This window comes from Cyprinodon tularosa, unplaced genomic scaffold, assembly GCF_016077235.1.
Source record: "Cyprinodon tularosa strain WSP-4 unplaced genomic scaffold, ASM1607723v1 ctg583, whole genome shotgun sequence".
Classification (NCBI taxonomy): Eukaryota; Metazoa; Chordata; class Actinopteri; order Cyprinodontiformes; family Cyprinodontidae; genus Cyprinodon; species Cyprinodon tularosa.
In genome coordinates this window covers 118,752-141,065 of record NW_024039322.1, presented here as the reverse complement: position 1 = coordinate 141,065, position 22,314 = coordinate 118,752, and the positions used below count along the sequence as shown (strand labels likewise).

Sequence of the window (22,314 nt, the reverse complement as noted above, 5' to 3'; positions counted from 1 at the left end):
AGCACCAAATCATGAAAGATATTCTTTGGACACAATTGAGCCACAGATCCGCTACTTGTGATGTCTTTTTTTCCTGATGATGCAGTTGTTGTGGCATCTGATGGAGTCTGAAGTCATGGACTGTGTCCGAACATCCACCCTAAACCCTGAATCTCTCAATCACTATATAGAGTGGGAACTATGTAGTGAACATTATAGTGAACTTAGTTAACTGACCGTTTAGACAGATGATCTCTACTTTTTGCTCCTCATGCTGGGAGTGTTGGCCTAGTGGTTAGAGCAGTGTGCTTGCGCTATGAGAAGGTTGCAAGGATACCTACAGCCTCCATTCTGGGTTCCTAAGCAAGACACTTAACCCTCAATTGCTCCCCGGATGCCAGACAATGGCAGCCCACTGCTCCCTAAGGGGATGGGTTAAAATGCAGATAGTGAATTTTCCCATTGTGGGACAAAGGGATTTAGATTACATTTGTTTTTGCTCCTCATTGGTCACATAACTCCGTCTCCCCGCACTGTGCCTGCGCCATCTTTATTATTTGTTTGCGCCACAACAAATTCCATGATCGTTTGCAAGGAGAGCACTCGCAAAGCAATCTGGGATATGTCTGACCATGGATGATCACTAGTTTTCAAGATGCATTGTTGGAAATTTCGAGTCCCCTACTTTTTCATCCAGTAGGCATTCAGACACTCATAAAATTTGATGTAACGACTATATAGTGCCCTATATAGCGATTTGGGCGGACGTTCGGACGCAGCCATGTCATTTCCCTGAGTATTGGTATGTTGCTTAATCAAAATTAGGAGTTTGTTTCTAAAGACAATGGTAGTGATACAATTAGGTGCACAGAGTGACAGAGTAATGTGGAGCTAGATTTGAGTGCAGGTGATAAATAAGGAGTGCTGATTTTGTCAAATGACAGAGTAACCCTGTTTGGGGAGTTTCTGTTCGAAGTAAGCCTCAAACAAAAGGATCTGATCAATTATGCCTCCAGAGCTGGTGACGAAGCTCCTATTCATCAATATGCACCATCAAGCCAGCATGGGCTACAACATCCTTTAGACATTGTTTTAGTGATTTCTTTTATCTTCCCTGCACATGTTGAAGTCTCTCTGTACATTATGCAACATTTTGAGACCCAATGTAATGCTGTTTGGCAGGAGGACTTTATAACAGTTGTGAAAATGGAAGGAAGGATAATTCTCCATCCCTATAATGAACTGCTGCATATATTTCTCAATTATTGACATTATTCTGGCTAAATCTGGCCCTTTGTAAGGTCAGGCCTCCCAGTAGGAGAGATATGCACAGGCAGGTTCTCTGTTCCTTAAACTTTTGACCTAGAGATGATCCCGCTTGGATCCAAAGGTTGTCAATTATTAAGTTGTGTGTGCAGCAATGACAGTTTGCAGAGGTATGTTTGCTTTTAGTGAACGTTTGCATTTTCATTTTTAATGCTCACTTCTGACTCTTCCTTTTTTGGAAAGGCTCCTGAAATTTCTAACAAAAAGCACTTAAGCAACAATAATGTTAATGGAAAAAGAAAGCTGATGAATCTTTATCTAAATTCAATTGTTTTTAAGGTGGTCGCAGGAGACATTTAGCTGTGGGTGGTAAATTTCCAGAATCTCAACAAAATGAGTTTTATAACCTGAGGACAGTTGGCAGAGAGCAGCAGGGATTGCATGATTTATTTCACACTCTGTTCTAATAACTTCTTAGATACATATTGGTCTCTGTTCTGAAATCTCAGATTGATTAAGATTTTTATCAGCCGTGCTTATGACACTGATTAAATTAATTAGACTCTTCTAGGGTGAATTTCCCCTTGTCTCATTGAGTTTCTCTCACTAACTGCGGCTCTCTAGATTTCCCCCTATACTCCATTCATTCCTTAATATTTTAACCTTTAATGTCACATTCTTTTGCTTATTTAAAATGATTCCTGTTATATTTCTTTAAAGAGACAAAATGAAAAGAAGAAGATTTTGTACTTTCTAAAACCTTTAATAATTTTCTAATATCATATTGTTTGATCCATTGAATATAAAGAGTTGCAAAGTTGTTAGTCCTATAGAAGCTTTTGATTCAGTGAAACATGTTGGTGTCCTCCTTTAAGTCAGATTTTACCCAGGTTAAAAAAAAAATTGTTTTCCCTTAATGAAAGGTTTTGGGGTTTGCAGCTATATCAAACACACAAAGGATGAATTATACTTTGTTTACATCCTAGCAATACTTTTCTAAAACCGGCCATTAAGAACATTTTTATTTTTCTGCATCATGAACAGTGCTGGTCTTTGAGAGTATGACACCTTTTACCCTGACTTTGATTTTTATAAAAGTCTGTGAAATCAAAAGGACTGCCACTCCTTGAAGATCATGCATCATTTAAGTATCTACAAATGGTCTTAGAGGTCATAAGTTAATGAAGATTCCTCTGCGTGATTATTAGTACTATAAAGCTTACCTGAGTCTGTAGCCATGGTAACTGATGCTAGTCGCTGAACCTGTTCTAGAGGTCATTATGATTTCAAATGAAAGATTATTACACATAAAGTGCAGTGATTCATAGAAAATGATTCAGTGTGCGACAGCAGTGAGCCTCCTTTGTGTCTCTGGCTTAAATTGTTCCCTTTGGCTTCCATTGAGAACTATTTTAAATTCCAATAGCTGTTGGTGCCCATAGCCAAAATTACATCTGTTAATTGTTTTCTTGATTAGATAATATTTGCTGCCATGCTGTTTTTCTAACCTTTCCTACAGCTCCAGAAAAAAGCAAACACATGCAGAACAAAAGTATGTGTGACTAAAACTAAAACTCTTATAATTTTATAGGAAATAAAATGGTTCTTTGAGTTAAGTAAATCAGTTTAGCAATAAAATTTGGATTTAAACAGCAAAGCTTGTTTGAGAAGGATAAGCAAAAATAATCATTTCATGAACACATAAGAGTGTTAAATATTTGCAAACCTCTGGTAATTATTCTAAAACAAGTCACAAAGGCAGATCTGCTTCTGATAAATATTTTCTCAAAATAGAGGCAAAATTATTATCTTTAATTTGCTTCATCATGAATCTGGATTCAGGTCAGTATGGCTGCTCCCTCCATCATTATTGCAATTGAAAGACTTCTAGTATGTTGATGTCTTGTCAGCAGGTGGACAGGTCATGTCCATGTCAGGTAATGTGCCCACTGTGAGTGGCTGTATTATTAATTCAAAAAGAATAGTAAAATAAAAAATTTTAATCAGTTAACGGCAGACTAACTATTATACTACTATTATTACTACTATTAAATATGATTTCATACCAAATTTCATTTTTGGTCAATTTATCATGTTCTTTATATCTTCTTTATAGTGTAAAAGAAATTTAGTCCAAACTCAACATACAGTGTTACTCTTTCTTTCTGCAGTGGATATGCCTTTTCCAAACAATGTGCTCCACTAAAACAAAGCTCTTTCCTCCATCCAGGGTGTCACGGGTCTTGTTCTGAATGCCGTGGACCGACTGAACAGGACTGCTTATCATGTTCTGATCCAGCTGCTTTGCTCAAAGATGGAGTGTGTGTCTCTGACTGCGGTGCAGGATACTACAACCAGGAGGGAGTCTGTTACGGTAAAACTGACAAGCCTTCTCATTGCAATATTTAAACCTACAACATGTCATCAAGAAAGTTCTCTACTTTTAAAGTTGTCCATCTGTTCCTCCAACAACTTTAAACCGAGGGTTACAATCATTTTATGTGTTTGGACATGATGTGATTGTTTGAGCAAACAGTATGGAATGCTAAAATGTGAAGAAAAAAATCTATTTACTTATAGCACAGACTTTTTAAAGCCCTGCATACATCTTTCAGGCAAAATCAAAAATACACTTGAAAAATACAATGCTGAAAGAGTTTAAAATGCAGCTCACACAGATAGAGACTGAAATAGTTCACATTCAGGATGCATCACTTAAAATTTCAGAGACAAATCTCAAGCTGCCAGTTTTAATTGATTCCCATTATGTCTTTTTTCTTTTTGAGGACCACATTCTTCAGTGTGCAAATTAAAACATTATGCAGTAAGTATTTGTAATTCGCTTCCTGCTGACTCGTTTGCGAAAACAACCTGTTAAGGCTGTTTTTAACCAAAACATTTTCAAAAAAACTACAAGGTTGGTGCTCTACTTTACGAAAAACATGTTTTTCTTATTACACAGCATAGGAGGTCTGCAGAAGTTATATTAAAAAGAAAAGCAATAAATACACATTATTTATAGAATGGCAGATAGATTAACAGGTTGGCTATTCCTGGCTTCAATTAAAAAAACTAAAGCTTTTTTTAGTTATCTTTATTGACTGTGACTTTTTATCTTTATACAAGTTAAATATACTGTTTTTAATAAAAGCATAAAGAGTCAATTCAGGTTTCAATTTAGCACCAATTAACAACATTTCTCTTCAAGACACTTCACTGTCACTTTGTTCAAATCGTACAGTCAGATTTGCTATAGAATTGTCTACCCAGCAGATTGCACTGAGGGATTGATTTGCAGAATTCACTCTTTCTGGATGAGAATGCAGCGACTGTGGACAGTTGCTTGTATTGTGTCATTTACAGCAATCTCTCATTTTTAGCGTGCATAAAGGAAAGGTGTAAAGGGAAATTTCATTTAACTGTAATAAAATTCCAGAACAACCAAAACCTGAATCATAGTGAGGATACAGCGCTTGTGCAAAAGGAACACTGATCACAGATCCAGCAGTACTTTCTGTGTCAGAAAAGTAAAATGCCAGTAGTTAGTCCAGCAGAAGCTTCATCTTGGAGAGAAACACAACTACTGTATGCAGATGAGCTTTGAGTCAGCATGTATAGAGTATGGGCCAGCACACCTACATAAAACAGCTACACAAGCACACCTACATAAAACGGCTGAATTACATCCTTAGTATAAACTGTTCTCAAGATTCCTAGCGACCATCTTATTATTTCATTCAGGCGTGTTGGAGTAGGGACATATGTAAAAGTGTCTGGAAACTGGCCCTTGAAGACTGTAATTGCCCATCCCTAGGAAATGTGTTAATTATGTCCTCCAGCAGCCTAAACCTATAACAGCATAACCACTAATAATCTGGGGTTACTTAAGACAGTATTTATATCAGCTTTATTAAACAGAAAAGTTTTCTGTCTTGTTTGACTATTTTATCTTCTAACTGAATGTCATGAATCCTGGACAGATGGACCCAGTATTCAGGAGAGACAGTCAGTAGGAAAGTTCATAAGGTTTATTAAAATAAAAACAAATCAAAAGCGGAGCTGTGGCTCGCGGACACTGCAGGCGGGGGGGGGGGTGGGGGGGGGGGGGGGGTGGGGGGGTTGGGGGGGTGGCTGGTGTGGCGGGTTGCGGGGCACCGCTCAATCTCAGACACTCTAGGGGAGGAAACACAGGTAAGTGACCACGATAAACTGATATATGATTATCTGGGTTCGTCACTTACCTGGTTTAACAGTCCAGACCACGAGTGTCCCCAGTGCTGCAGTCCCAGAGGTCATGTTGGAAGCTGATCCTGGTGAGGGATCCAGAACAGACAGGAACAGACAGGATCCAGATCAGGCAGGAACAGAGACAGGTGGTAGGATCCAGACTTCCAGGCATCAACAGGCTTCCAGGAGGGTTCAGAGTCTTACTGGGACCAGAAGCATGACCAGGTGGTCACGCACAGGAGCAGACAGGATCAGGTGCAGACAGGCAGGCACAGTGGGGGAGGGTAGCCGAGACAGGACGTAGGAACCGGAACTTGAAGCAGGAGTTTAAACTGGTCTCCTTCCTGGAGCCAGGCTTACTTTGATAAAAACTGAACCTCCCCCCATAATGAGCCAAAAACCCAGAGGACTCCGCGGGGGGAGGAACAGTGGACGATCAGGAGACGAGACAAACACTTAAACCCTCTTTCCACTGGCAGCTAGGATCCAGGACATGAACCATCAAATCAAAGTGAACAGACAGACTAACAAAAAGACAAGCAATGATCTGCCGCTGAATGCTCAGGCTGAACTGAATATAAATCAGAGGAAACAGGTGAGAGGAATAAATTATAATGAGGCAGGGAGGGAAAAACGACAGGTGAAAGGAATGACTAATTAAGGGAGAGCAAACAGGCCAGATAATGACACTGAACAGCCAAACTAAATGGAAAAAATAAATGATTGGTGCCGCAGAATTAATATATTGCTGTAAACCTAAGATGTTTATGTTTATTTAACATTCCTCTGAAGGGTAGGAGCTACCATATGTCAGGTACAAAACCATATATCTTTATTTATGGGAACCCATTATCAGAGGAGATGTTAGAAAATCTGTGGAATGATGTTGAAACTGAAGAGTTTGAATATATACCACATTTAATACTACTGGAATATACTGTAGCTGCAAAGATCTTGTCAGCTAACACAGTTTACCAGGTGTTGGATTTTTATCAAAGAAGAATGATGTATGCTAAATGGCATCTGCTAAAATAGCATTCATTCATTCACGCTTTCACTCGCACATTCACACACTAATTGGAGTAAGCTACATTGGAAATAATAATGAGGATAATCAACTTGTATGTTTTGCTATAAATTTACAGTACAGTGAAATTGGAAGTCTAGATTTAACACAACCCTTAGTGACGGGTGAGTAGCTTGGAGCACCCAGGAAAAAATGTGGGTATAAATTTCCTGCTTTTGGAAACCATTGTGGCAGTCTGTTGGGTTTGCAGGTATTAGCAGCTTTCTCAGAATGCAAGCGCTCTTCTCTAATCATTAGGTCCCCTGAAGGTATGATGAACAACAACCTTGTGGTGCTTTAAAGTTCTTGTGTCATGCTTTTTCAACCCTTTCAAAGTATAATATAGACATATATGATGAAATATTACCATTGGCACTATAGAGTAATCGTTTGTTCTTAAATGTTTAGGGGGGAGGGTTTCAACCAGGAACAAAGACACCTCTTCCCATATGGGTTCCCCTTTCATGATGTCCCCATATTGCACCACTTCTGGCAATTTACCTGTTTTGGAAGAGCTGAACAAAATCTCAAACCTCCTGCAGCTGAAAAAAATTTTTTTGTAGCTTAGACATTAGACATTTTTACAAAAAATTAATGACATGAATTTGATTAACGAAGAGCATTAATAAAAGCTGACCCCAAAAATCTAACCCCTGTTACAATTTGACTAAACATCAATCCTGCTGCCTACAAACAGAGCCTGTTAAATGTTGTTGCTTTAACTGTTTTTCCCACATATTTAAACCTAATAAAAACGTTTTGCATTACTTCACATAAATCCTTTTTTAATAGATAAGCTTTTACTGGTTCATAAATATTTTTATGAAAGCTCCAAACTCACAGGATGTCATTACTTTTAGTTTCACAAAGATTAACCATGCAGTTTTTGTTATACGGTTCGTTTCGTTTTTCCTCTGGCAAATGAAAATGGATATTTTATTCGACAAATTAGATGTCAAACAGTGTGGACGTGCCAAATACAATAAGGTGAAAACAGCATTTCAGGCAAAAAGCTTCATTGGTTGCATGAAACTTTAGGTGAGGGTTTGTTTGGATTTATTTTCAAGGATCTCTTTTGAGCTTAAAGGATTAGTCAGCCACAGTTGACAAACTAAGAAAAAAACAACAACAATTACTGGGTCCTTTGTGCATTAATGAGGATTCAGGATAAAGAGCTCCAGTATGAATATGGATAGCTTCTATTTTAAGTGGGTGAGATGATAATAAAGGTGCAGGAATAAGCTTCCCTGAGGGTTACTGGGAACTCATTGCTAAGCTCTTTCTGTAGTCAAAACCACCCTGAGGAGTGTTGAAGGAGCTCCTTTCCCATTGAAGTCTTGAACTCAGTGAGGTTTCCTTTTTCAAAAAAATGTCAGAACCAGGGGAGGCTTTAGGAGAAAAAGGTCAAAACCATATGAAACAGTTCCTGCTTTGAGATGAGTTTGAAATGTCAATTTCCTGGGCAACCTAAAGGGGGTTTCACTACTTGATTTCAGTCCAGCAATTCTCAGAGCCAGATGGATGAGCGGTGGGTGTTTTATGTTGTTTTTGTGAGCTGGCTTTGAATTCTTATTAATTCATTTCATTTTGTTGGCTCCATCAGCATTTATTTATCTATTGTTTGCTAAATTCTGCTGTTTTTGTCCTATACTGGCAAGACTTATTCATAGTCCTTTTGCAATGAAGGATTAAAGTTTACAAATCGGCAGAGAGGCTGAGAATAAAATAAAATATAAAAACTATTTTAACATTTCTCTCCTGGTTTAGATTATGGCTTTGTGTTTTTGTTTTTTAATAACATAAGATGTGTTCAAAAAGCATGTATTTGTAATAGAAAAATCTAGTTTACTACAGGGGCTCCAACTTCAGTCCTCGTGATCTGCTGCCCTTCACCAGATCTAACACAGCTGCATCAAATAATTAATTATCTTCTCAGCAATATCTCAAGTTTGACAAAAGCATGGGCAAGAGCAGCTCATTCAGGTTTGCTGAGTAGGGATGCATCTAAGACTTCAAGGCAGTAGAGCGTTAGGAATGGAGTTGGAGACCCCTAGCCTATAAAATCCTGTGGGACATTTCTGACTCAGCAGTTGTCCAGTAGACAGTTAGGGAACCTTCCCCAAGGAGGAGAAGCCAAAAAAGGTCTCCACTAAAAAAGTTAGCTTTTTAAATTGGGCTGTATCCAAGCATATTCACAGAAATTTGAATGAAGGGCATAATTGCACTACAGGATAAGGTACTAACAAGGATATCCACATTCACATGCATTAGGAGCCCCAGAAACATGTTTTTCTATTTGAAAAATATCCTTTCTATTAATGTAATTCAAAATGTTTTAAAAGAAACTTACATTTAAGGTTTCATTTTCTGTTGAAACATAGTTTGAAATATAATTCTGTATTTAATGAATGCCTTAGATTTAGTGATTGACATTATATTTAGCTACTGTAATAACTTGACTTAATTATACACTAAAGCCCCTGTCACACCTTCACGATTTAGCCAGCATATGGCTGACTGATGAAAAATCTGGCAAAATGTTGGCACACATTGGATAAGTTATGGGTACGTTTTGTGTAAGTTATGAGCATGCTAAAACACGCTGGTAGACGTCGACATACGGCAAGCACGTCTATATATATACACCAAAAATTGAAAAAATACATGGAAAGTTCAACGTATGCCAGCGTTTTAGAAGATTCTTGGACATCAGACATACACTGGATAAATCATCAAGGTGTGACAGGGACTTTAGATGCTCTTGCATATCCATATTGGTCCTTTCTTTCCGGTTGCTAGACAGTTTGATTACTTAGTTTTGTTCTTTTCTATCCATAATAACTTCATCAGAAGTTCTGGATGATGTTTAATTCAGAACATAATACCTTCCATAGCTCTGCTTTAAGAATAAAGTGCTTTTTGGAGTCTGACTGCTTAAAATATTTTCTTTCTCCTTGATACAGTGTTAATTTTAATGGACTATGAGGCTATTTATATGATGCCAACATGAAGCCATTAGGATTTACTTTCTTTGGTTCACAGCTTGTGATTCATCCTGCGCCTCTTGTTTCCCTGACAACCCCAAATGCATGAGCTGCCCCGTCGGGACTGCTTTACATCATGGGAAGTGTATTACTCAGTGTCCAACTCAGCATTACATGGACAACCACAGCAGATGCAGAGGTGAGAAAATATTTTTCTACAATTAAATCTGTGGAATTCTGTGGATCAAATGCACATTTGGTAGTAAGGCTAATAAAGATGTTTTTCTATCATATTTTCTATAAATCTTTGTCCCCTATTCTTCCCCAGCTTGTCACAGCTCATGTGCTTCATGCTGGGGTCACTCAGTTTCCCAGTGTATCTCCTGCCCGTCTGGACTTCTGCTCCACCAGGGCCAGTGTGTGGAGTCCTGTGGGGAGGGTCTGTACCCTCAGGACAACACCTGCCACAGTGAGGATTTATTTTCATAAAAAAAATAAAACTATGGTCAGGAGGTTCTATTGCCATTTAATTTGATCCATTATGTTTTCAGACTGCCATCCCTCCTGCCGTTCCTGTGTGGGACCTCTGGCCTCAGACTGCCTTGGCTGCCTTAAACCAGAGGAGGTTCTTCTGCCGCAGTATGTTCACCTCCAACATGGCGTCTGCACAGCTGGATGTCCTGAACACAGCTTTGTGGACCACTTGCAGACTTGCAGAGGTGAGCACAACTTTCCTGCTGTTGTTCCTGTTGTCTATAACTTCAGGTAGGATGAGGAATTGTTACCATCCAAATGTGCTGAGTGTTCCCCAGGTTATCGGCTCTCTTTCTTTAACAGAATACCATTGGAAACATGAGGTGATCAAAAGCAACACAACCTTAAAAATCTTTCCTTTTTTTTAATTCATGTTTTATTCATCTAAGTTATCTCATTTCGGAGAATTGGGCAGAATTCCCCATTTCTCTCATTCATCATTCTTTCCTACCTTCCTTAGTCCCCCTTTCCTTCTGTAGTTCATTCACACAGACTTACCTTACTTTCTAATGTATGCTTTTTATTTATTTCCTCTCTCCTTGTGAAGTTTGCTACCATATTTCCTTTCTCCCATTGGTGATTTTTTCCCTCCTTCCCGTTGTTGTGTTCACTGTCTTTCCCTACTCCTTCCCTTTCCTATGGTATTAATTCCTTTTTTCTTTCCTTTCGCCTGGTGTTGTTTAATCCCCCCATTCTTGTCTTATTTTCACCTTTCCTTATGTCCTTCCTTTTCTTCTTCCTTTCTTTTGTAGTTTTCACCCTCCCTTTCTTTACTCTGGCCCCTTTTACGTACCTTTTTACTTCATTTTACCGTTTCCTTCTTTCAATCTCTTCTTCAATCCTTCCCTTTGTCCCCTGCTACCTATTCTTCCTTGAGACTTAATTTCTATTCTTTTTTGCCCTGACCATCCTTTTATTTATTTATTTCCAGTTTTTTCCAGCTTCCTGCCCACCACAGTAACACCTTTCTTAAAATCATAGTTTACTTTCGTATTTATTTCTGTTTTTAAAATGTATGTACAAAAATTAGCAGGGAACTTTTTGCTAACTGGAAACTTTTCCTATACAGCAGCCTCAAAAGCAACCCTCTGTATGGGCTTGGTTTGAAGTTACAATTAAAAAATGTGAGAAATTGTGTGTTTAGACATTGTGGGCGGGTTATTCTTTAGGAAAGGAAGATACTTTGAAGAGACGACTCACAGGGATATTTGTGAGCATGAAATTGTTGTTATAATTGGGTAATTTTTAAGTTCACTTTAAAGGTTGATTGGTTTGCCTCCTACCTTCCAACATAAGGCATCCAGAACACGCCTCACTGGAACAGCGAGAACAGAAAGAACTGCTTGTTTTTATTATTTCTGTAGAAAAACAAGGTTGATAAAAAAAAACGGGAGACAAAAACAAAACCATAATCAATTTTCCTCTCTTCCTTTGTATATTTGAACATGCGCTGTGAAATTTCAGATACATTTCTCTTCCCCTGCTGAGTTTTGGGGATTTGATTGTTGTACAATCTGTTTGTTCTAGCTGCTGCCTTTCTGCATTTAAGTAATGGGCCTGTATGAACATTTCTCAGAGCTTTAGCATTCCCTCTGCAGCTATTGTCTATCAAAACAGGTTTAAAAAAATTCACAAAATGTGGGCTTAAAGCAGCTTCTTTCATATATATGTTGCACAAAAATATCAGACGTGAGGAAAATGGAAAAAAAAATACATAGCTTACATAATATCATAAAGAATGTATGTATGTATATATATATATATATATATATATATATATATATATATATATATATATATATATATATACCTTCATTTAAAAGGACTTCCTCCATATATATCTGCTGCTATATATGGCCTGGCTCTAGTTTTGCAATATATATGAGAAGTGTGTGTGTTCCTGCAGTACCTGATAGCAGATATTTTTCTGGTAACAATTGAATTTCTCTTCTTAATGCCATTATTGAGTTTAGACCAACATGAGAAGATTTTTTTGGTTTACTTGGGATTGAAAAACCATTTGTTGTATTGGAAATCCTTTTATCATTCTGGGAAAGACCATTACCACTCGATAAGTAGCAGTAGTCATCCACAGAGGAGCTAAAGTTTATTTGTTTTAATCTTTTGGGAGCAGCCCTGGGCCAGAAACTTACCTGAAGTGACTTTAAGTCAAACTGTATATAGGGAAAATTCTGTTTCCTGTAAAGTAAGTTTATTAACCCAGCACATTTTTACTGACTGGTGTCAGATATAGTTACTCACAAGGAGGTTATTTCAACAAAATACACAGTAATGTACAAAACAAAATACAGTACAATTATAACAATTAGAGGAAATATATAAGATATATACATATTTCAGTAAAGCTGCTAATAAAGTAAGTTTGTACTCAAAAAGGATTTTATGGATTATACGCATGTGGAAAAATTGTTTGTACCCCTCAATAAATTAAAGATAAACCCATAATGGTCACCAAAATACCTTGAATCTGAGTAAAGTAATTTATGAAAATGAACAAATGAAATTCAGACATTGATTTTCAACATTACTTTAAAATAATAAGCTCCATAAAAAAGCCTGGACAAAAAAACTGAAAATAATGTGACCAAAGAGACATGTTAAATTAAGGTGTCCACTAATTAGCAATAAAGGTGTCTACAATCTTGCAATTAATCAGTGGGCCTATATATATGGCTACAGGTAGCCACTGTGCTGTTTGGTCACATGGTGCGTACCACACTCAACATGGACCACATGAAGCAAAGGAAAGAGTTTTCCCAGGAGAATAGAAAGACAGCTATAGACAAGCATGTTAAAAGTAACGACTATAAGGCCTTCTCCAAGCAGCTTGATGTTTCTGGGAGAACATTTACACAATTTTATTCCCACTAATTTAAGATCCATGGGACTGTAGCCAACCTCCCTGGTGGTGGCCAAGGAGGGAAATTTGATTAGAACTTAAAGAGACGGATAATACAAATAGCAGCATATGAGACCAGATAAAAGAGATTGAAGGTGAACACCAAGCTCAAGGAACATGAGTGTAAAACCATCCTTCATTTTTTATGAAATTGATATTAATTGGAAAGGTCCGATAAAGACGCCATTGTTAAAGACAAATCAAATAAAAGCCAGGCTGAAATCAAGAAAGAAATCAAAATAAGGTGATGCAGGTGCGGGGTCTCAGAGAGAAATTAAGAGGGTAAGACAACTTAGAGACTTCAAAACAAATTTGAGAAAAGTTTTAAAATGTTCTGTAAGTTGGGCAGGTGCAGAATGGACAAAATAGGACTTATACACTCTTTTTTTCAGTGTTTCTGTTAAAATACATGCAGTAGTGTTTCACAACAGCCGAAGGCACAGTAGGGGCAGGTTTTACTAACTCCATGGTACAAGGAATCACAGTAATGCTGCAGAGTTCCAACAAAGACCAGGATAACTGTTTCAGAGTCAGTTTGTTGGCCATTTGCCACAGACTTAAAAAGCTTCATTTAAAGAGCAACCCATCCAGTCTTAAATAACAATATTAAAGGCACAGTAATAGAGCACTCAAGATCCAACACAGTAGCATAAAATCAGCAATCCTATAATTCAGTCCAATGTCACTAAACAAAAATTCAATCTAAACAGATGTATCTAGAACAACACATAAATGTATTTTGTACTTCTGCACCAGTATACCACTGCACACAAGATGTGTTTTTCTCTTATTGTCTTAAGAAACAAGGTTAGCCATAAATTAATACCTATCTGCAGAATTCATAAAGATGCCATTCATTTTTATTGCAAAATAAACCTTCCATTTTGTTGCACCCTGCTGTTAAAATGTGGCTATTCATCCATGAATACAAAGAAGCATCTCCCTTTATGGAATAAAATGTTTATGTGCTCGTCAAAATATAGCATCTCATATCAATTAATAGCAACAAAAAAAAGTCTTGCGTTTGGATGCTGTTATGGATCTCCAATAACTTGGATAATTTAAGCAGCTTGCCATGTTACTGAGGAGCCTCCAATATTTTATTACTTTATATCTTTATTATTAATCTTCAAACTGCTTATCAAGTACTGGCTCAACCTCCTTCTCCTCTGTGTATCTTATTTCTTTGTTTTTGTTTCAGATGTAGTCTAATAAAAATTCTATAATGAAATACTGCACTGAATTCTTAAAGTTGACTTTGAGGGAATACAATTCAAGCCATTGAAAAAATAAAGTACTTACCTGCTTTTTTAAAGTAATTTTGGAGGTACAGGCTGCAGCAAAGTGTTAATCTAGTACAGGAGATTTGCCAGTTTGTTGCAGTGCAACTACAGTGCATTTGTGTATTAACACAGTGCCAAGAAGGTAAGACAGCAGTGACTTTAGAGAAAAGGCTGTTACTGCTGAAATATCTGGAAAGGGTCATTAAGGCAACTCCCAAACAGTCCAAAGTTAATTAGTCTACTGAGGGAAAGATTATTGACAAGTGGAAAAAAATTATGATAGCCGCCAGTCTTTTCAAAACTGACATCCCAGCAAATTCAGTCCCAATTCGAACTGTGCAAAACCCTGGCTTAGGCTGTACAAGCCTTTTTATGCAGGATAAAGGTGTTTGAAGAAGAGGGATAAGGCACAAGGTCTCTACAAAGCTCCTATGGTGAAATTAAAGGCGGAAAACTATGACCATACTTTACAGCATCATGTTAAGAGTAAAACAAATAAAGCCTATACATCATGAAAACACATCAAACCAACTGTTTAATACAGTGTTGGAGGGCTGATGATATGAGATGGTATCAAAGTCACAGGACCACAAAACCTTTCAGTTATTGAGGCGACTATGAACTTGTATGCAAAAGAATTCTAGTTGCAGGTAAGTCCATCTGTCCAACAGCTGGAGCTTGGACCAAACTGGAGAATCAAATAGGGAAATGATCCCAAAGCAGGGATAGATCTATAGACTGAACCAAAACGCAAATCTGACCCAGTCTATTGGTCTGAAACCTCTGACTGGAAGCTGTAGGTGACTTCTGCCTTGTCTCTTAGCAGCTTTGGCCTAAAATAAACCAGCGTTTGTTATTCAATAGAAGTTTAATAACAAATATATGTTTAAGCTGTTTTTGCAGCACCCGAAGAACATCTGTTGTTGTTTTAAATTAAATGCAATGATGGATAGTTAATTTCTTCCTCAACTATTTGACAAAATAAAGAAACAACAGAATGAAAAAATGGTCACTGGAATACCATATTGCACAGATATGTTCACTAGATTTCCGCGTGCTGTTTCCCCAGAATAAAATCACTACACTTTCTTTTATCCCTGCTCCCATAAATTTTGTGCCTTAAAAAAAAAAACAAGCCAGGTTTTTAGAATTCCCTAACTCAGTGAATCGATGTGAATGACTCTCCAGATGCTTTAGAGGACTGAAAAACAACCCTCCACCTGTGCTCTTGTCGTGCAGCATGCAGATCTCTTTTGTATGATGATGAGCCCTGCACTGTACCAGGAGGATCATTTATGGAGAGCATTAAGGAGCACTCACAACCCCAAACTAAATCAAAACCTCATCGACTGCGCCCACCTCAAATTATGACCCTATCAGCACAAAGTAAAGTAATGAATCTGATTCTGGGAGCTGCTGCAACACATAATATGTGATGAGAAGGTCCCTATCAGTGAATTTGGGTGCTACAGGAATCAATATACGCTCTTTGCTGTGTAACAAATTAGATATCCAAGCTGCAATAAACAAGTAAGAAGCCTCACATCATTCTCATTCTCTTTGCTTAATAATGAAACATGTTTAACTGTAGATCTGCTTCTCTGAGAGTATTTAAAGGGAGGTTTTCTTTTTCTACCGGTTCTATGCATCTTGATAGAACCGCAGCCATGTCTGTGGGCGTAGAGCTCATTGTTCTGACATGTTTAAAGTGGAAGAGAGATGAAAGGTGGGTGTTGATTGGATGTCACTGTGACATTTCAGCCTCGAAGTCTGTAACTTTGAAAAAGTCCTTGCGTTGACACTGATCGACTCCCATGAGGTAAATATTTTTGCACAAATACACACAAATTATTGCCTTTGCGCAGTTAGATTACCCATCTGCTCTTGCCAGATTCCTCCCTGTGTTTTGTACACAATTCTGCGGTGATGCTGACAGCACTCTAAAAGAACCCAGGAAAGGCCTGATAGTAAACATAAATACTTCAGGGCAAATATACCGTAAAGAGAGCGGCAGTTGTGTACTTGTGCATGCACACAATTCCTGGGCTTCCAGCCTCTTGTTGACAGGCCTTTTGTCTGCAGTTCCTACCACCATCAGCAGCGTGAACCAGTCAGTCTGTGACTTGGCCTGGCTGCCTGAGCTGATAGTGTTGTTCAGCTATTTGTCTTCATGCTGCCAAAGCAGACATCAAAGGATGTGAGGAAGAAAGGCCAGTTTTGGTGCTGCTGATGTGTGTCGGGTGAATATTGCAGAAAGGGTACAGCTTTAAAGTATAAAAAGCTCAAAGGTTTATCATCTTTTGTATTTAAAAAAGCAACAAATTAAACATTGAGGAAAGTTTCTCAAATGAAGCAAAACAAATCTGTAGATTCTTATATTTAATCTTGACATGTCTCTCCGCCTTAATTAAGTATTGGAGGTTCTTAAGCTGGGGTGGGCAATTCCAGGCCAAGAGGGCAGATGTCAGAAGCTCAGAATATAGGATCCAGAATTCAAGCAGACAATTCAGCGTGCGTGAGTCACTAACCTGGTTGAGTTCAGTCCCTGCCAAGAAGATGGATTGAAGTCCGAAGGGATTGTTTGTCTGTAGTTTCCGATGGAAACGGCTACCAAAGTTCCAGGAGAGAAGCAGAGCGGAGACGAGCAGAAACCAGAGCACGCAGAGGAGCAGAATAATCCGGAGGGATAATCCGAAGGCAGAGTCGCAGCAGGAACAGGTTTCCAGGCCAGAGGATCAGAAGTCCGAAGAGGCGCCGATGAGATTTCCAAGCCGGGGTCAGAAGACAGGTCCAAGGTCGTTAACAGGCAGAATCATGGTAACAGTCCGGAAACAGATCAGGCAAACAGAGCAGAAAAGAGGCAGAACAGACTCAGAAGTCGAGGGACAGAAACTAGGCAGGTTCATTTAATCAGAAACTCACAGATTGCTAGAAAACTCTCACAGTCAACTCAAATAATCTGGCACAGATGGCTGGGAACAGGGAACTTAAATAGAAAACAGGAACAGGTGGATCCGATGATTGACAGTGAGCGCTGGGCGGAGCTAAGCAGATGGGAGAAACGAGCCAAATCCAGCGATCAGTGCAAAGATCATGACAGCAGAAGCCTGTACCACAGAGCAGGATTAATGGCTCAGTGAGAAAACTTCCGGTTTAACTCTAACTTTCCAGTACCATGAAGCTGGATTCCTTCTTAGCAAGACTAGTTACTATGGTAATGTACTCTAAAAAGCAAACCAATTATATAGATATATAATATATAATTATATATTATATATCTAGATTTACCTAGAGTACTGACTAAAAGATTGTAGTCAGATAACTTTATTCTAAAAATACATTTTAAAAAGCAGTATTCTCCATTTTATATGGATGTAAATTCTGTAAATATTACCAAATCAGTGGTTAATATGTTAAATTTTTTCCCTAAATGAATGTTTTTAACTATTCTTCCATCAAGCATTTTTGTGTTATTGCGCACCTTTCATACTTTCCATACATTTAATGAACAGACCATTGAGGGGAACAGAACCTTCTGTTATTTCTCAGCTGTGTTTTGTTTATGACGCATTTTGTCTGCTTCACTTCCTCCTGTCAGAGTCCGGTCACTCAGAATCTGATCTCTCGGTCATCCATGGTCACCAAACCCATATTACACAGTGGCAGAGCGTGAAAGGTCCACTGAGGCTGGCTGTCTCAGGTTGTTCTCTAGTGGAAGGCATAGGGCCTTGAACTCAACAGATTTTTGTGTTTATGATGCATGGATGGACTTTTAAAATGTATGTATCTGCATGTATTAGGAAATAATTTATGTAAGCAGTCGCCACTGCATACAGAGATTAGTTTTATTGTTTTATCCTTACCAGGAAACATACTTATAGCACAGATGCGTTGAGTTTTATATCCCTAGTGGAGCTAAATGTTGCTACCTTCTGCTCTAAATCAGAGCACTTTTTCATTTTGAATATATTTATTTTTTAACAGGAGTGAGTTGTCTATTTGTTAGAAGATTATTGTATTTGAACATGTTATTGGCATCGGGGGTGGCCTTGTTTTTCAAGGTTTAAGAGCGTTTTGTTAGATTTTGTCTGCAAGTTTTGCTCTAGATCTTAACCAAACCTCTGCATCACAACAAAAAGCAAACAAAGGCCAAATGGGCGTCTTTAACTTTTTACATTCTTTGAAAAGCTTGACTTCAACTATGTTTTACATACAGTGATACACAACTTATTCTTTGTGTTTTATTATTATTCTTTGTTTTTTACTATGTTGTTTTATAATAATTCTGTTTTTTTATCTAACATGAGTTTCTGTTTTTCCTTGATGTGATTCTTACTCTATGAACCTTTTGAAATATTTAAAGCGTCAATATTTTGTTTCACTCACATATAGATATTGCTAATAAAGGTCTTTACAATATATTTGTTTCATTATCTGTCTGAAATAGTTACCTTTAGCTAACAGTGTTTTGGATTTTAAATAACTGATTGAAGATTGTGGTTACTAGGCCTCACATTGCTGCTTTAATACTTTCAGCTTGGATAATTGGCTAAGCAGCTGTGCATATGACTCTTTTAGTGCCAGCAAGGAATGACCATCATACAGGTAAATAGCAGATGGTTAGCCATACTTGAGGGGAATATAGTTTTTTTTTTTTTTTATGTAGATATTCTCCAATTAAACTGCAGGCCATTGCCTTCACTGCTGCAGCTTGTTTCTGGGTTTTTTGGTTCCTTCTTCACTGTCTACTTTTAAATTCTTTTTGAAGACTCATATTTTCCCCCCTGCCGTTCAACACAGCACAGTTATTTGTTCTTTAGTGTGAGCTTTTGTGCATCATGTTGTTGTGTGCCTTTTTTTATTTTAATATTTCATTCTCTTATTTTACAGCACTGTGGTTCAACCATTTGTCTTTAAACGTGCTAATAAAACATATTGGATAGGTAGAACACTAACCAAACCAATTTGGTCCTATGAATGAGAATATTGCCCTACGGGGGCGAGGGGGATGTTTGTGACCATAGCAAAAATAGGTAGACAGAAGATATGAAAGTTACAAACTAGATGAAATTATAAAAAAGAAAATAAATTAAAACTTGAACGCTTCAGATGAGGAGAAAAACTAATCCAAAAAAAAGAGCCAAATTACTTAAGTAGAACTTTTCAGCGGAGATGCTTCACAGAGGCTACTGTAATTGCAACCAAAATTACTCCAGCAGCTCATTGATGAATCGTCCAGAAGGGAAAAACAAGAACCCACAGTAACATCAGAGGCTCTACAGGTATTAGTTGCCTCCATTAATTTTGAGAGGTAATAATTCAACAATATGAAAGAGACTGGGAGAAAATTGGCAGCTGCTGACACAAAAGAACAAGACGACATGTAGTATCTCACATTTATCAATGACATCTTGATAATCCACAAGACTTACAGAAATATGGCTACAATTTGTGAACTGTATGCTGCTGGACCTAAAGACAGCAAACATTTCAGAGAAAGAAGTCTTCCCACTGAAGGGGAAACATGGTGGTTGGCGTGTGATGGTCTGGGCCTGCTTTGTTGATTTAAGACAGAGTTTCTTAACTCCAGTCCTGCATATTTTACCTGTGTCTTTGCTTAAACACAACTGAATCAAATAATCAGGTCATTAACAGGACTCTAAGGAACATAAATGCATCATGGGAAGGTAGTTAAGCTGTTTATTTAAGGTGTGTTAAAGCATAAACCAAAGGCGGATGACACCAGACCACAACTCACCACCCCTACTTGACATTTTTGGATGAGTCACCAAAATGAAGGGAATCATGATTTCTGCTCCCTAATAAAAAGCTTAAAGGAGAAAGTATGACCTTCGTTTTTTGACCCTAAGCTAAAACACGTCTCAGTTACGCAGAAACAAATTATCCAGGCAAATTTCAGAATGACCTGGTCAAGACTCATTCTCATGCTGTGACCTTAAGGCTGCTCGTTATGCTGCAGAATATGTGTGTGGTTAAATTTAAATGTTGCTGCAAAGACGAATGGGCAAACCTCCTTCACTGCCATTTAGACGATTCAAATCAAGCTCAGTAAAACATTTCAGTTGTCATAAGAGTGGCACAAAGAGTTAAGCCCTGAACACACTGAATGCGATTTTGTGCCTGGTCTGACAGAAATTCATGTCAGACAAGGTCATGGCGTTTAGTGCTCATTGACAGACACAATGTTTTGCAAGCGGGCTCACATAGCTCCGACTGAGATAGACTCCAGGTCTATTTTAGTCAGACATGAAGAGAGAAGCGGTTAAATAAAACACATCCACTTGGGGGGAAAATACGAAATAAAATCTGTTCATTGCATGGGGAAAGTGTCAGTTTTTGAGTCACACATCGCGTATACAGTAGACAGTAGTCAGACTCGTTCAAAAACAATCAATGAAACATGAAAAAATAGAATACTTCACCCATGATAGGAGTTCAGGAGGATGTTCAGGAGAAAACGGATAAATTAGTAATCCTCTTTGAGCTTTGCAAAAAAAAAAAAAAAAAAAAAAAAAACAGATGAGAAGACACCAGTGCAGGTGAACAAAGCGCATCTCTCTCCCCTCTATGATAAATAAGAAAACCTCAGGTAAACTTCACCGATCTCTTTCTGTGAAAATCACCTCTCCCTACCTCAGTCAGCATAAAAACCGCCCCGCAATGTTTATCGCTGGGTCTTTTTTATGTTTAGATGTTGATATCATTATTTTTTTTTTATCATAGGCATATAAACATTCTCTATCTGTTCCGATTTGAGATGCTGCACAGACTCGTTAAGTAGGGCATTGCTTTATAGAATGTGCCAATATTTTATTTATTTATTTACTTTTAATAACTTTAAGTAGTCTGTCTAATTCATATGTGGGAAATTGTTTTATTTGTGTGGTACAGAGACACAAGTGAAAAAAAATCAGCACAGATCAGCCCACCCTGCCTAGTTGGAGCCTTTCTATACGCAGTCAGTGTGACGCACACAAAATTGTATAAGAGATTAAAAAGTCGTACGCAACCAGCGCGTTCAGGTCTTTAGAGTAACATTGCAGTTACCTTGTTACGTAGGGCTGGGTGGGTTTATATAACTTTTTAACCTCACATGGATTCATCATATTAAAACAGCAGGTTTTAAGCGTGTTTTTTTTTTATTACATAAATTTGTTACAAAATCTATAACTAAATAATTTTCAGCTGCATTTCCAGTCAGAAGTTAGTGTACATCCACTGATAACAAGGCTGACAGTCACATTCATTTTGTGCTCTCACCAATTTTTGTTGTTGTTTTCCAGTTTGGGACGATGCAGAACAAACACTTGAAATGAAATCGGAAAAAAAAAAACAGCGGATTCGACGTTTATTTTATTTATTTATTTTTTCTTCCTGATTTTTCTGTTAAATCATCTGAATATGTCTAAGCCTAAACATTTCAAATAAAATATTACCATCAGATGAAAAAAATATTCATATGGACAGTATAACTACTGTACCCCAAAAATAGCAATACCCAAGCCTTCCACAAACTGCAAACACTAATACTCCAGATCCAAATTATCATGTTGACTCTTTACTAAATATAACATTGCTTCAAACGTTTCTGGATTTGTTTGTATAATTTTCACCCATTCTTAATCCAGTAGCTGTACACAGAGTAATGCAACTTGTTTTTGTTTTTTTAATATTGCTATTGCAATTATTTGTTGCATAATCATTCTGCCTTACAAAATGAATGGTTCAAATTAAATCCTTAAAAGATCCAAAAGAAGGATATACATGGCCATGATGAAAAGATATAAACCTCTCATAGAAATTGTATGTACATATTTATGTAACCTCCTTTCTCATCACAGCTGAATTACATGCTCTTTATTTTTCTTCTAAGAACTCCAAGTATACACTTAGTGCAGAAAATATGTCCTTGAATGCTCCCTTTAATATTAATGGGCTTCAGAAAGCATTAACCCTGAAGCAGTTTTGTTGTTACTCATGTCCAACAGTTTGGACAAAGATATTTTAAGGAAAGTTGTTTCAATTTTGCTTTTT

General features: G+C 37.7%; 1 protein-coding gene across 1 annotated transcript in view; it reads left to right on the top strand.

Annotated features, from left to right (window-relative positions):
• The window catches only part of LOC119797455 (extracellular matrix protein FRAS1-like), a gene marked incomplete at its 3' end in the record, with an annotated part of 322,128 nt that overhangs the window by 182,504 nt on the left and 117,310 nt on the right, over positions 1–22,314 (top strand). Inside the window, exons 14-17 of the mRNA XM_038306524.1 lie at positions 3,476–3,619; positions 9,581–9,721; positions 9,851–9,991; positions 10,074–10,241. Coding sequence (XP_038162452.1) covers positions 3,476–3,619; positions 9,581–9,721; positions 9,851–9,991; positions 10,074–10,241 — 594 coding nt within the window. The remainder of the gene's footprint in view (positions 1–3,475; positions 3,620–9,580; positions 9,722–9,850; positions 9,992–10,073; positions 10,242–22,314) is intronic.